The sequence below is a fragment of the Macrobrachium rosenbergii genome, chromosome 16 (assembly GCF_040412425.1).
Source record: "Macrobrachium rosenbergii isolate ZJJX-2024 chromosome 16, ASM4041242v1, whole genome shotgun sequence".
Taxonomy (NCBI): domain Eukaryota; kingdom Metazoa; phylum Arthropoda; class Malacostraca; order Decapoda; family Palaemonidae; genus Macrobrachium; species Macrobrachium rosenbergii.
In genome coordinates this window covers 23,078,018-23,095,517 of record NC_089756.1, presented here as the reverse complement: position 1 = coordinate 23,095,517, position 17,500 = coordinate 23,078,018, and the positions used below count along the sequence as shown (strand labels likewise).

The 17,500-nt window shown below is 32.7% G+C and overlaps 1 protein-coding gene across 7 annotated transcripts in view; it reads left to right on the top strand.

Moving 5' to 3' along the window:
- Nucleotides 1-17,500, top strand: part of LOC136847193 (uncharacterized) — a 479,536-nt gene that overhangs the window by 441,762 nt on the left and 20,274 nt on the right. For 3 of the 7 annotated variants that reach the window (XM_067118628.1, XM_067118630.1, XM_067118629.1), the window contains one exon: nucleotides 15,742-15,801. The exons of 3 other annotated variants lie outside the window; for them this stretch is intronic. In XM_067118628.1, coding sequence (XP_066974729.1) covers nucleotides 15,742-15,801 — 60 coding nt within the window. Of the gene's footprint in view, nucleotides 1-15,741; nucleotides 15,802-17,500 lie in introns of those variants that run through there. One more of the 7 variants, XR_010855648.1, reaches the window with a different exon arrangement.

The following is a 17,500-nucleotide window of genomic DNA, read 5'->3' as shown; positions in this document are numbered from 1 at the left end:
AGATGTACATCATTCTGAATGTATTACTTTAGGCACGTTTTGGAGTGAGGAGCCTTTATTTGCCTCAGTTATTTTAGGTGTTAGTGTTCCTGAATTTATGGTTTCAGTTGTATGTCCATCCCCAGCCTTGTTATGCACTGAGGATATTTCATATGCCTGTGTTGTTTCACCTGTATGTCTGCATGAAACAGTTTTTTCAGCTGTAGGTCGTTATGAATCAGTTTTTATAGGCACGTTACGAACTGAGGGCTTTGCATTTGCCTTTGTTGTTATAATAGTATGTCTACCTTTATCTGTCGTTTCAGCTGTATGCCATCTGAATCTGTTTCTCCAGTCTTCTTATGTACTGAGAGCATTTTATTTCCCCATGTTTCAGCTGTAGTTCTGTCTGAATCAGTGTCTCCTGGATCAGTTTCTCTTGGGTGAATGTTTCCTAGTCTTCATTAACAGAGAACATCTCACTTAACTCGCTTGTTTCAGCTGTATGTCCACCTGAATCAGTTTCTCCAGCCATGTTATGAACTGGGGACATTTCATTTACCTATGTTTTTTTCAGTTGTATGACTGTCAATCCATTTCTCCAGCATGTGTTTTTTTCAGTTGTTTACCCAGTATTTACCTGAATTTATTTTTCTGCTATGTTATGAACTGAGGACCTTTCATTCACCTCTGTTGCTTCTTACAAATCTCTGCCCAAATCAGTTATTTCAACTCAGCTTTTGTGCCCCTCTGATTCTGTTTCTCCAGGCACAGTATGAAAGGAGGAGATTTCATTTTCCTCTGTTGTTTCAGCTGTAAGTCTGGGTGAATCGGTTGTTTCACCTGTATGTCTTTCTGAATTTGTCTTTCCAGGCACGTTACGAACTCAGGGTCTTTCAATTGCCTTTATCGTTTCAGCTGTATGTCTCCTTGAATCTCTCATTTTGGTTTTATTTCCATCCGAATCTGTTTCTCCAGCCTTGTTCTGAACTGAGGACCTAACATTTACCTGTGTTGTTTCAGGCGTGTGTCTACCTGAATCAGTTGTTGAGCTTTAGGTCTCTGTGAATCTCTTTCTCTAGCCACATTATGAACCAAGGGTGTTTCCTTTGCTTCTGTTGTTTAAGCTGTATGCCTACCTGAATCAGCCATCTCAGCTGTATGTCCGTCTGAATCGGTTTCTCCATGAGGACTTCTCCATTTACCTGTGTTACTTAATCTATATGTTTGTATGAATCAGTTTTTCCAGCTATTTTATGAAATGAAAACATTGCTTTTCCCTCTGTCGTTTCAGCTGTATTTCTGTCTAGATCATTTTCTCAACCAGGATTATGAAATGCGAACATTTTAAACATTTTATTGTCGACTGTTGTTTCAGCTGTATATTCGTTTGAATCAGTTTTTCCATTCATGTTTTGAACTGGTAACATTTCGTATTGCCTCTGTTGTTTCAGCCACGTATATCTGAATCAGTTTTTCCACTCACATTGGGAACAGAGGACATATTTACCTTTTTGGTTTTAGCTGCATATATTCTGAATCATCCATACAAGCCAAGTTATGAGCTGAGGACATTTCATTTGCCTCTGTTATTTCAGTTACGAAACTGAAGATGTTTCATTATCTTTTCTTGTTTCGGTCATTTTTAAATGTTTGTGCAGCCACATTGCCACTAACCTGAGCAACTTTCATGCTGATCTAATTTTTCTAATGAACCTTTTCGAATGAGTTTTTTGCATCTGTTTAATATAGTGTTTCTCTTCCATGTATTGTAGATAATGAGCTGGGGCTTTCTGTTTTTTGATGTCTGGTTCATTGGTCCCACCTTTTAGAATTAATTTTTGCATCTGTTTGATGAAAGTGTTTCTTTTTCCATATTATGAATGAGCTGGAGAACTTTCATTTCGGTAAGATGTTCCTCTAGCCACTTCACGAAAGAGCAGAGAAACTTTCATTTTATGCCAGTTTCCAGCATAGGTTTACTTAGCATGTGTACCCAGTCATATCTTTCATTTTTGTATTTAGTTGCATTAAATGTTCATGATTATTTTGCTTTCTATTTTTGTTTGCATTTTTTAGTAAGGTCAGCAATAGATTCACAACTTCATAATCATTTGAAAGCTCTTGTATGGTCTTACTTTACAGTCTCTGCTAAAACGAGGTAATCTTCTAATTAATTATCTAAATTATCAGAAAATAATTCATGAAACCAGTTAAATAATTGATGCAACTGATTACTAAATATTCAAAATTACCTTTTAGAGACGACGTTGAGATACTGAAGAAGGACATTTCATTTATTCTAAGTCGCACTTTTGTTCAAAAATTTTCCCCACGTTTTATAATTGTCATTTATGTTGTTGTTGTTGTTGTTGTAAAGACAAATTTCTTTTAATTATGGATTTACAACTTAAACGCCAGTGCTCCAAATCCCCAAAAGGGAATTTCATATTTTACCGTTTTCCAGGCGAGATTACCTACTTAAAATGCTATGTTATTATTATCATTATAGTAACAGTAGTAGTCGATGTAGAGGGAAAAGTAGTAGTAGTAGTTTTTGGAGGAGGGGGAGGAGGAGGAGGAGGAGGGCGGCGAGGAGGAGAAAGCCTAGGCAATCTTTTTTCAGAAAAGAAATGCCCATTTGTGGAAATTGGGATACAATAGAAACGAAAATGGTTGATAGTTAACAAAAGTCATTGACACAACTTTTACTATATCATTGTATTTACAGAAAAAAAAGATTCAAGAATAATAATTTAGTTTTAAAAAAGATGGGAGATATGCATTATAATCAAACAGAAAGCCTGGTTAATTCTGAAAAATATAATGTACATTATAATCAAACAAAAAGCCTGGTTAAGTCTGAAAATATTTTTTATTTGCATTGCCAGATCATTTTTAACAACAATTCAGTTTAGCCTATTGACAATTTATTATTTCTCATTGAATGTTTTGGATAAGTTCACAGACAACTTCTCAGTTTGACACTATAAATATCTCTTCGGAACAAGAGCCCGTGCTGATATAATGCCAGCTTATCGAAGTCAAAAACAACGAAGTCTTAATAAATCCAAAATAAATGCCATAAAGACGGATGATATAATCGCAAAATTTTCAAGCTTCGACAAGTGGAATGAATGATTTGCATATAAGCAACTAATTAATCAAGTGTCAAATTAATAGACTGCATAGGAAGACGAATAAACGCCGAAAGATGAAAAAAATAATTCGATTATGGTAATCAGCTAATGAACTCCGCATATCATTAGATTCTCAAAGGGTGACAGAAAATATTTCTTTTATTTTGCCTTTATTTTTTTGGTGCGTTTTCTGAATAATGCTTACTCAGCAAATGTATACTAAGATTTAATGGTGTTTCTATAGGAGAAATATGAAATAAGCCTTTTTTTTTAAACAGTGTTAATCCGAATGCTAATAGTGGGTTTGGATTTACGAAATCAAATTGTTTTACACTGTAAAAGGAACCAGTTTTGTACATACTTAATGATTTAGATATCGTGTAATATGTATGAAAACTGAGATATGTTACTCGTTTTTATAAAATATATGTATGAAAAATTGATTTGACTTTATGAGGCTTACTCGAGCAACTCTGGTGGTTCAAAGATTAATCCTTTGCTCATTTATTTTTTTATTCTGTCATATATATATATATATATATATATATATATATATATATATATATATATACATATATATATACAGTATATGTATGTATGTATATATATATATGTGTGTGTGTGTGTATGTGTGCGTGTGCGTATGTGGTGAAATAAAAAAACGGATAGATCTCTTTATCTTTCCCTTCCATAGAATAAACTTCCTTTGTTTTACAAACAGGATATGTGACAGTGCAGTTTCTTCAGGACTAAATTTCGTATTTTTCTGAGAACTAATGTCGGTCAAGGTAACATTCTTTGATTTTCAATGACGTCAGAAAAACTCCAGTTTATAATGAGGCACAAATTATAAAGGGCTTTGATATCAAAATTACTTATACGTAGGAAATACATACGACCTGTGATATTACAAGAGAAAAATGTTTGGACATCTGCTTGTACTGCCTTCTTATGGGTCTAGCTTGCCAGCAAATGTAGTTGATCTTCAGCCAAGCGAAATTTGCATTTCAGATAAATCTGACTTAGGAATAATGTTGTCACTGAATATTCTGGCTTAAATGACAGATGGTTTCGAAATGGAATATTCTACACTTCAGAACAGATCTAGATTCATGATGACCATATCATAGATAAAAAAAAACGAATATTACAAAGTGGATAGTGGTAATAGATTATGTCATCAGAGAAATATGCTTATGAGGTCGCTAGCGGATTAATTAAGCTTTCCCGGAAAGATTTGTTTCGAAATGACGGTATTACGAAAATGATTCTACGTTCTTGGAGAGGTCTGTCTCATGATGATTTGATGGCAAGTGTTGGAATGATGGTATCGCAGAAAGATTCTGTCTGGATGATGATCCCTTCCTGGAAAGATCTGCTTTAGGCTAACTTCATCACAAAATTGTTATGTGTTCCTGGAAAGACAGTGTTCAGATTTATGTAATGGCAGAAATGCCCTGCCTTTCTAGAGTGAGCTGCTTGTGACTATGTTACCACAGGAAGACTATGCTTTCCTGGAAAGCTCTCTCCAGGCAAATTTTTTCACGGGATGATTCAGTCATTTGGAAAGATCTTGTCCAGACTGGTATTATAGCAAAAAGAGATAGCCTTTCTTGAAAAATATGACTGAAGCTAAAACTATCTGGAATGACCTGTTTCAGACTAACTTGATCACTGGAAGATTCAGTCTCATGGAATGTTCTCGCTTAGATCTCTGTTATCAAAACAAAATTTCGTCTTCTTAGGAAGATGTGGTTCACACTGGTATTGCCAAGAACAGGTTTTCCTTCCTTTAAATATCTACATGATACTGATTTTATCAAAAATATTCAACCTTTCTGGAAAAATCTTACTCTGAATGTTATCAAAGAAAGATTCGTCTTTCGTAGAAAGATATTGCTCAGACTGACGCTGTTACAGTGATATTCTTCCTTGACAGAAAGAATTAGTTCAAATAAATGTTACCTCCAAAATAATCTGCCTTAGTGAATACTGATACAAGCTAATGTAGCTGGGGAAAGTAAATCTATCATTATAAGAAAATCATTATAAGCTTCGGCAAGTATCTTTACTATTAATCACCTCTCTGCAAATTCAAAAAGGTGCAACTTCCAGTTCATCCTGAAATATTGAAACCTCATATTACTAGAATAATTTTGAAATTTAGTCTGTGTCTTTGAAATGAATACTGTAATGTGTAAATACTAGACGGACGTGGCATTATGTACACACTCGAAAGCATGCTGGGAGAGCTATATTTTACAATGCATGATTGAAGGCCACAAAACTACAAACCAGGACTTTGAAACCGCAGTAATAGAGTAGTGACTACAGAGACTATGGATTGTCTTGAAATATAATACATTCGTCATGAATTATTATTATTATTATTATTATTATTATTATTATTATTATTATTATTATTGTGTGTATTATTGGTAGCAGTAATAGTATTAGTATTCTGCATGTGCACATATTTATATGGAACACAAAGTGACATTTATTTCATCAAACAAGTTCAGGTGAATTGAATGCCCTTGCATAGACAAACCTTATGAAGTCCTGTGGCAAAATACAGACCAGTTCTGTGATGCAGATGAGGATCCAAGTACATCACGAAGCCAGTAGTTGCCGCTGAAGTCATCCAGTTTTAGAAATAAGCAAATTCTCATATCTTATGAGGATAGAGTGCCCTTAACAATTAGTAAGTTTTAGCTTGAGAAACCTCTCTGAGAATGATTAAATATTGCAATATAAAACGGTAGTCCTTTTAGATTCATGAATGAAATAAGACGCAGTTGCGTATCTCCTACACGAAGTCATTTGTACTATCGTGTCATTATTATTATTATTATTATTATTATTATTATTATTATTATTATTATTATTATTATTATTGTGCAATAAAAATCCACAGTTATATAGTAAATATATTACTATATAATTGTGGATTTTTATTAAACATTTTTTCACGAAACTGTGAATCTCTTAGCATTATTATTATTATTATTATTATTATTATTATTATTATTATTATTATTATTATTATTATTATTATTATTATTATTATTATACGAAAGACAGTAACTTGCAAAACGTTATTATTATTATTATTATTATTATTATTATTATTATTATTATTATTATTATTATTAATATTTATTATTATTATTATTATTATTATTATTATTATTATTATTATTATTATACGAAAGACAGTAACTTGCAAAACATTATTATTATTATTATTATTATTATTATTATTATTATTATTATTATTATTATTATTATTATACAGAAAAGCCTAAAGACATCAGCTTGCAAAACAAGCTCACACTGAATTCAAATGTACGAAGCAAGTGACAGCAGAAGACAAAAGAAAGGCGAATAAACCCAAGTAAATGAAAATGATTCAACAACAACGCCCCTGCTTCTCGAAATTAATAACAACTGAACGAGCTGGAACTGTTCGAAATTACGATATGCCTAAGGGAGTCCAATGAGAGGTTGTAACTATTCGATTGCCACCACATCTGCTGGATGATTCGGATATATCAGAAATGAGTGCTTTTATTTTTTTTTTTTCTTTTCTCATCTGGTCATCTACGATGTGTTACCACTCTGTTGCTGTTATTAATAGTAATGAAAATAACAACTGTTTTATTATTTTTTTCCTATCCCAGTCATCCTATTCGACTGGGTGGTATTTATAGTCCATCACTTTTCTCACTATGTGCGCTTTTGCTAATAGCACGCTCTTTTGCACGAGTCCTGGAGCTACTTCGGCATCCAGTTTTTCCAGGTTCCTTTCCAGGGATCTTGGGATCGTGCCTAGTGTTCTTATGATTGTGGGTACAATTTCCACTGGCATATCCCATATCCTTCTCATTTCTATTTTTCTCTTTCTTTCTCAAGAATTCCACAATGGTGTACAGTAAGTGTATAGTATATATGTCCTGAAAATATATACAAAACGAGACCTTTCGAGAACCTGCTCGATTGTCCATCGAGCAGGCTGGAAAGTTTTCGTTTAGTATATATTTGCAATAAATATTTACACTTACACCATTGTGGATTTCTTCACCATTCTAGTGACGTATGCGGTTATGATTTTTATGGATTATTATTATTATTATTATTATTATTATTATTATTATTATTATTATTATTATTATTATTATTATTATTATTATTATTATTATCGATTTGATGAGCAGTAAATAATGGCACTCATACTGAGAAAGAGAAGACGTTGGTCAAAAATAAGAAATGATTAACGAAAACATCATTAAAGGTCATATATATATATATATATATATATATATATATATATATATATATATATATATATATATATATATATATATATATGAATCTGAGAAGGTAGTCTTGTCTTTTAAATACAGAAGTCTCATACTCTGAACTTTAATTATTTTATGCAAAAATATGAGTCTCATACTTATCCTTGAGGAACGTAAGCAATGATTCTTCTGTCATCCTCAGGGCAGTAAACAAGCATTATGCTCCAAGATTTGAAGACTGGATATAGGAGTATTTGCTTGGTCCTTGCGCTTAAAAAACGTTGCATTTCTGTACGTGTATTAAAAACAAGCTACTGGTGTCCCAAGAAAATCCAAACAGGACAAATTATAAACTGAAGATTGGGGACAGGAGTAAATTATTTTTTTTCTCTTTGCGTTCTTGTATCGCTTTTTCTGTACTTGTATTAACAGTTCGGCTACTACGAACTTGACAAATTTAAAGTTTTGCTTATAAAGTATATCAGATCTGAAATTGAATTCACACTGAAGTTTTGTAGCGGACAATGATAGACTAAGAATTGTGCAGATTTGTAGAGATTGCCAAAACAAGCGAACAAGTAGGATATCCTTGAGAAATGCACGGGCTTTTTATTCCAAGTGATGCAATAGGCAGCAGTAGAAATTTGCCTACATAAATTACCCCATTAGTTAAGCTACATAGCTATTCTTTTAGCATTGTGCTACTGCTCCTACCACTATGCCTAATATCATACAGTATATGTAATATCCTCAGTATTTTATATTCATCCTTTTCACAAATGAGCATTCCACTCTGTGGAAGTTGCCTTATTTGGCATGCTCCATGCAAAGGTTTACACATTTTGAATAATTATAGTTCTGATTTTTCTTTACCTGATGCTGTCTTACTCTACGAAACGCAAAATGTTGCTACTAGCACTAAGCCTGAAGGAAGAAAATGGAGCAAAAAACATTGTACTTGATATATTACTAGTACCATGCAATTGCCAAAGTGCTTCATTATTGCCATCATCTTTGACGGCACAGCTCCTCAAGTAGTACTTGAATACGTTGGCAAATCCTTCATAGCTTCATGTATTTTTCCAGAGTTATGAATTATTAAAAAACTGGTTTTAGTGGACTGCAACAGTGTGATTACAATAACAAAAGTGTCCGTAAAAACTTTTTCAGAGGCGCTTGTAAAGAGACATTTTAGAACACAAATGTAGAATGGTCTTTAATTACTTAGAAAAACTGATGTTTTTGTACGGAACAGGTAAATCAAACAGGTTTTCTTTGGCTAAGAAAATAATAAATTTGTATTTTGTATGAACACAAATTTAGCCACACTTCCAATACCACGGTAGACATTTCACTGTGTACCACATTGACAGTTGAGCGATAAATAAGGAACAACATACCAGAAACCACGATAATACAACAAACTATTTTTATTGTGCTTTGTACCCATTCGTGCGTTCATGCAACTCTCAGAAAGCATTGAAAATGAGGAAGCAAAAGGTGTGTTATAATTCATATATTATTTATGCTTCTAGCTGCTTTCTTCATAGACGAATCAAATACAGTACTATGAGGAAAAATTACGGCAAAACCTGTCTTGTTTACTGAGTAAGAGAGTTTATTCTTGATTTTCTTGTGTACTGAAATAAAAACTGATTCAAACAGGCAGATTTTTCCAAATTTTTGAATGATTTTAAACTGTCCAGCTGCAACATCAGGGTTTTAGGACATGAAGGGCCAGATTTTTCCTAAGGAAACTAAAGATTGTCGTAAAGGTTTATTGTCTTAACTAACATTGACCTCCATGATGAGTTATATATATGTATATAACATATATATATATATATATATATATATATATATATATATATATATATATATATATATATATATATATGTGTGTGTGTGTGTGTGTATGTGTTTGTATATATATATATATATATATATATATATATATATATATATATATATATATATATATATATATATATATATATACATATATACATATATATATGTTTGTATATATATAAATATATATATATATATATAATTGTGTATATATATATTATATAATATACAACTGTAAATATGTATATATATACATGTGTGTGTGCGTACGTGTGTATAATCACGGTCCCACAGTCTTTAGGGCAATGTTGTAAAGACGAATTATCGTATCTTCCAGCATCTTGCTGCCAAACTTTGCACCAGATAGCCAATACCGGTGACAGATTTGAAGTACCTCATATTGGTACTTGGGTGGTATCACCTCAGGGAACGTAAGTGACCAAAATTTTGCGCCAGATATAAAAAAATAAATGCAGGTTACTTGGACCAGGAAAAAAGAAAATTATTGGCCGGTTAGTTAAACATATAATAATGGTGCTAAAATACATAAAAAAAATTTCGCTTCTCTGACGCACATATGTTAAAAGGCTGCTAAAATTCATGTTCGTGTAATACCATAATAAAATACGCCAGAAATCGTTCTCATGTCATACCTTTATAGTAAAATACGCCAGAAATCGTTCTCATGTGACACCATTATGGTAGAATACGCCAGAAATCCTTCTCATGTGACACCATTATGGTAAAATGCGTCTGAAATCGTTCTCATTTGACACCAATGTGGTAAAATACGCCAGAAATCGTTCTCATGCGACACCAGTATGGTAAAATACGCTAGCAATCTTCTCATGTGACACCAGTATGGTAAAATAGGCTAGAGATCATTGACATGTGACACCATTATGGTAAATATGCTAGAAATCGTTTTCATGTGACACCATTATGGTAAAATACGCCAGAAATCGATCTCATGTGACACTATTACGGTAAAATACGCCAGAAATCGTTCTCATGTGTCACCATTATGGTAAAATACGCCAGAAATCGTTCTCTTGTGACTCCAGTATGGTAAAATACGCCAGAAGCAGTTCTCATGTGACACCAGTTTGGTAAAATACGCCAGAAATTGTTCTCATGTGACACCAATATGGTAAAATACGCCAGAAATTGCTCTCGTGTGACACCAGTATGGTAAAATACGCCAGAAATTGCTCTCGTGTGACACCATTAGGGTAAAATACGCCAGAAATCCTTCTCATGTGACACCAATATGGTAAAATAGGCTAGAAATCCTTCTCATGTGACACCAGTATGGTAAAATAGGCTAGAAATCCTTCCCATGTGACATCAGTATGGTAAAATAGGCTAGAAATCGTTCTCATGTGACACCAATGTGGTAAAATAGGCTAGAAATCCTTCTCATGTGACACCAGTATGGTAAAATAGGGTAGAAATCGTTCTCATGTGACACCAATGTGGTAAAATAGGCTAGAAATCCTTCTCATGTGACACCAGTATGGTAGAATAGGCTAGAAACCCTTCTCATGTGACACCAATATGGCAAAATAGGCTAGAAATCCTTCTCATGTCACACCATCATGGTAAAATACGCCACAGATCATTTCTTGCGCAACATCGCTTTACAGAATTTGAGACCAAAGGTTATTATTTTTTTTTACCGCCAGAAAGCTTAATAAAAAAAGCCAGTTTCGCATTTCAAGCTTACCATTTCAGCATCTTTCGAAGGGATTGTCCATTAGGTCAAGTCCTGAAGTCTACAAGTCGCTGGTCCACTTGAAAATGAAATGGGAATAAAAAGTCAGAGTTCATTAATTACATGTTATAATGAATGAGAAACGTGCGTAGCGATGCGATTATGCAGGTTCTCCATCTCCCATATATTTCTTTTTCTCACAGTTGGATCGGAAGACCTATACTACGTTAATTATTACAATGCCTTAAATGATATTTTGCTAAGATTCATATTTGATTATATATATACATATATATGTATATATATAAATATTCATATATATATACTGTATATGTGTGTGTGTATAGATATGTATATATATGTATATATACATATATATATATACCAAATATATATAATATACATATATTTATATATATGCATATATATATATACATATATATATATATATATATATATATATATATATATATATATATATATATATATATATATATATATAAGAGTAAACACAATATTAAAAAGTCTAAGAGAAAAACTGGTGACTACAATAAAAGACTGGACATAAAAAAAACACTTTGGGCTGCGTATGTTGATATTTGTCTATATCTGTTAACATTGCAGGGATGTTTGTGTTTGTGTAATGAATAAGCCCTTTGGCGCACAGGTGAAAATATTCGCATCTGGAAGACCATTCTATTTATTGCGTCAAAAGAACCGAATTTTTTCCCCTTATTTTTTACGTTTTTCTTTTTTTTTTTCCTTTTTTTAACTAAGGGAGGTTTGGACAAGGAGTGGAGGAGGGCAAGGGTGGGTATTGCGCACGTGCGCATGCGCCCACCGGACGTGCTTTCAGGGCGAGTATTTTGAGCATTGATTCACAGGCACAACTCACCAACCAGCCATTTGCTGGACGAGGGGAAAAAAATAGAAATCAATGACTTGTTTTGGGACAACGAGTGTTTTGGAATTATTTTAGCAGAAGATCAGCTTCCGATATGGATGTTTATTTGTTGTTGATGACGTGTGTGTGGCTGTTAATATCTGGGCATGCACATATTATGCATGTGTTTGGAATATGCCGACGGGCGAACGTGTGTTTGTACGTATGGATAAGCAAGCGGTCGGGCTGATTAGTACGCGCATGCTCCGATATATACGATCATATACCTATACCTATCTATCTGTCTATCCATCTATCTATCTATATATATATATATATATATATATATATATATATATACATATGTATGTATATATATGTATGTATATATATATATATATATATATATATATATATATATATATATATATATATATATAAATTTACTATATATATATATACATATATGTATATTGCGTTTTTTGTCAGTACGTAAAATTATTATAAGGTTAATGTTACAAATTATGAATACACTGAGGACTAGGTCTTCGTGAATTAGATTCATGCTACGAAAATTTAATTGTATACAGTATATCTATATGTATATATATGTACAGTATATATTAAGATTAATGTTAAAATTTTAGCAGAAAACAAAACTACACTGAAGTCAAGGTCGCCATGAATTTGATTCATACTACCAAAACTTCAAGATAAAAAAGAATTATTATTTATTGTCACCTTAAATCCACGTGACTCATTAAATCATTTTTTTTTACTAAAACATTCTCCTAGAAAAGAAAGTTACCAACAGGACTTATATTGTAAGCGTTTGGTTCAGTCATGGATGATAATTCATTTTTCTAAGGGTGCTTCGAGTTTGGCATGGAAATGTTTGGATAAAGAGGTTAAAAGTGGAATTTATGTAGATACAAACAAGAAAATGAACGTTAACTTTAGCTCATTTATTTTGTGTATTTTTCTACATGGTGAAAAAGACGTATGTCGTATTTAACATGAATATAATTGTTCGTCTCTCTATATATGTTTATGTATGATGCACATACATTCTCAAGTATATTCAAAAAGACAGAATTACGTAATTGATATGACTTAAGCATTTTTGTTTTGCATTTACGCGGTTGCGTATATATGCATTATATATATATATATATATATATATATATATATATATATATATATATATATATATATATATATATATATATATATGTATGTATGTATGTATGTATGTATGTATGTATGTATATATATATATATGTGTGTGTGTGTATGTGTACGTTTGAACAGGCTCTTGCATGCACAAGTATGACACAACTCAAACACAATAATCAATAAATAACGGGAAAACATCAGGCATATCTCCGAGCAGAATGTGCTTGCTATATGCCTGCACAGATCAATGTTTAGGTGGCCGGGCTCAGGACGAAGCTCTCCTGTGGGCCGGGAAAATCAATATCTAATTCTTCTGTTTGTTTCGTCTACGGGGGAACCGCCTCCCTACTTAAGCTTCTTTCCCAAAGCTCGTTTGATTGTTCTGTGTTCGATGTTTTCATTTGGAGGCAATACGACATTCACGTGTTTCTTTCGTGATGAGTTTTCAGTTTCTCACTTGTTTCGTATCTTGCCTGCGGGAAACGCCTTCCTGCTTGCGTTTTGCTTTTCGAGTGTGGCTTCGTTGTTTTTGCTTGCTGTTTTGAGTGAGATGAATCTCCCAGAAAAAAAAAATTTGACTATCTCAAAAAACATCACTGATTATTTCTATATTTCCATACTTTATCACATTTTCAATCTTACCAACTTCATACCCTCCCTTATTTAAACTTCATTTCGAAATGTGGATTACATTTTTTTTTTTTTTTGTATTTCCTCGGCAATTTTATAGAATTTCTCTTACTATTTATATCCAGTTTGTAAATTTGAGATTTTTCATGAGCGCGACTGCATTGGAGTTTAGCAGAAAAGTCGTCGTGAACTAGAAAACTATGAAGATCTGTATTGTGTTCACCGACACAAATTGTATTAATAGAAGACAGAACGGAATAAAAGTGACAATATAAAAAAAAGGAAATTTAGATATGCATACAAATATAATATATATATATATATGCATATATACTGTACATACATAAAAGCACATACATATGTATGTATATATATATATATATATATATATATATATATAATATATATATAATGTGTGTGTGTATGGGTAGAATAAATGAATAACTGCAGAAATAAAGGTATGCCACATTCGACGTAGCAATCTATTTAACAATCGTTTACAGAAGAAACAAGACAAAAAAAATTATTAAAAAAAAAATACCGGCGAAGACGACGGATGAAGCTTCGTCAATCGAACGGGGCGATGCCACCCTATCGGTAATCATGACGCATGACGAAAGAAATAGCTTCACAGCGTTGAAATGCGTCATGCGCGCGCGCGTGGCCCTCATGTGAAGGACAAATAGAGACTTTTGCTTGCATATGCTTGTGTGTGTGTGTGTGTGTGTGTGTGTGTGTGTGTGTGTGCGAATGCGTGCTCGCGCCCGCGCATGTAGCGATATATATATTTGCCCGGGTGTTTTATTACATATGTGTTCTGCCTGAGCATGCGCTGTTAGAAATCGTATTTTTTTATTTTTATTTTTATTTATTTCCTTTGCAGTGTAGCATTAGCCAGAGGGGCGAATGTAGCTTGTATGCGTGTATCAGTGCTGGCTGTAATGAATGTATGCATGTATACCAGCATTAACACATACATACACACACACACACACGTATTCACAGGGCTCACATACCCGATGACAAACACATCGAGTATAACTAAATGAACATTGAATTACTGTCATAAGCTTTTACATACTCTTAGTATGAAATGGAATGCGTGTCTGTGCTCAAGCACACGCACAAACAGACAGACACACGCACCCGCACACACGCAAGCAGATACAGAAATGAAAAATAAATTAAAATCAAAGTAACTTGTAATAACACAGCATACCGCATTCACGCGCGCACACCGTCGTGCATTCGCTCTTAATCAGAAATGCACAGTGTCGCAGTGATGATAAAAATAAGATACATACATTTTTTTTTTCGCTTAGGTATCTTTGCAAGCGGTCAGATGCACTCACAACCTAACTCTTAGAAATATACTGGCCAACACACACTTACAGAATTACACACACACACAAACACACACACACTACCGCATAGCTAAAGTCACGTCATTATGACTTATGCTTACATATGTTTGCAGACATATGCACACACGCACAGGTATAGATGTGGCCATTTCGAAAAAAATAAAAGGTAAAATTACGTATGGAATTCCAGTTAAAATTAAACTGAAGTAGAGAATTAGATAAAAATATGAGGAATGCTATTGTTGAGAACAAGAGTAGAGAAATATATATATATATATATATATATATATATATATATATATATATATATATATATATATATATATATGCTGTATATATACTGCATATATATAATATATATATTTGTGTGTATATATATAATATATATATATATGCAGATTTTTATTAGTCATGAAAATGTCTTACATTTAACACACAAAAAAAATATTCCGACGTAAAAACCAAATATTATTATTATGATTTCTATTATTATTATTATTGTTTTAAATCGATATTCACACCCTAACATTGGTTATCCTTCGAAAAATATCGGTTCATCAGTGTAGAAGATCATTTATTATTATTATTATTATTATTATTATTATTATTATTATTATTATTATTATTATTATTACCTTTAATATTTAATCAGGCTTTCACCACCAACGTTGTTGTTCTGTGATATATAATTTTTTTTTTTCAGTTCACCTCCATTCCATAACCGTTATTGGCTGCGTCGCCGCAGCGCCGGAGGGAGAAAGAGGTTTGCCCTGGCAGCCTCGTTTTGACGAGGACTGAATTAAACACTATTCAGAACTAACAAGACTAATTAATCGCTGTTTACTACTAATGGGACGAAGCTTACGATCAATAACTAATTCGACGAATCCAAATGGCCGTATAATTAGCTTAGATTAATGAGTTGTTACGTACAAGCATTACGCCAGGCACCACACGAGCAGTTGGTGTGTGTTTTATATATATATATATATATATATATATATATATATATATATATATATATATATATATATATATATATATATATATGTATATATATATATATAAATTATATATATATGAATATATATATATATGTATATATACATATATATATATATATATATATATATATATATATATATATATATATATATATATATATATATATATATATATATATCTTCTACAGTCATGCAAGGCCAAGCATACATAAATACGAATATTCTAAGATTTAGGTAAGTGTAAATGCAAAAATATATGTGAATATAATCATAAAAAACATTTTGCAAATAACTACATTGTTTATCAGTCAGGAGAAGTACGATACATTCTTTTACTTACCATTTTATAAGCAACGATGACTTAAACTTCATTTGTGACGAAGGAAAAAAAAGCGTTCTTTCTAAAGGTCTAATCTTCGGACAATTCAAGTTATTCCAGCACCTTTTCCTTCCTTCATTTTTTTTTTATTGAAAAAAAAATTTTTCAAAAAGCATTTAGAAGGCTTTATACCCTCTTATTGCCGGCGTAGGATTGATGCCCGGACGTAGTCTAAAAAAAAAAAATAAAATAAAAATTTTAAAAATAAAAAAAAAACTCAAATTGCAACAGTGCTCAACCGTCTTATGCAAGAGATAACGGGGCATTATGAGGGCAACATTACCCTGGCTTTTTTTTTTTTTTTTTTTTTTTTTTTTTTTTTTAGCTGCCGGGCAAGAAAAGTAATACCGCAAATTCCTCCGCTTCCAACACTTTTTAACAAAGGTATTTTACCCGAGTATTTTTCTTTGTCCAATACCCCATCTTTTTCCGAAGTTATTTTGCATCCTTTTTACCCAAAGTAAATTTTTCTTTTCTTCCATTGTCACTTCGGTTTCAGCCACGTTTTTTCAGTTTTTTTTTTCTTTTTACTTTTTATCCCCTTGCCCTTTCATCACCCACTTTCATTCATATCCCATTGCCCTTTCGTCATCCACTGTCATGTCTGGTGATCGTTCCATCATCGACTGTCGGATCATTATTTGCAGGTATTCTTTCTTTTCTTTATATCGTGATATTTATTCATCCACCGTCACTTTGATACATCCAGGAAGTTTGTTCATTGTCAAAGGCGAATCATTTCTTCGTCCAGTGTCACTCCGGAGCATCTGATACACTTCTACTATCACTTCGAGTATCTACCATTCTTCCACTGTCATCTGGATCTCTCCATCCGTTGTTATTGCTCTTCATCCGTTGTCACTTCGGTATTCTAGTATTTCCCCGCCTTTTCATCCTAGTGGCCATTGTTCCTCCAGAGCTACACCGGAGTATATTTTCTTCATCCACTGTCACTTGGGAAAGGTCGGGACCCCACTGACATCGCCACCTGAAAAGAAATGAGTCAGACCGTAGTTTTAATGGATATGTGTGTGTGTAATTACTCGAGCTGAGTATCAACTTACTCACCGTGAATTTCA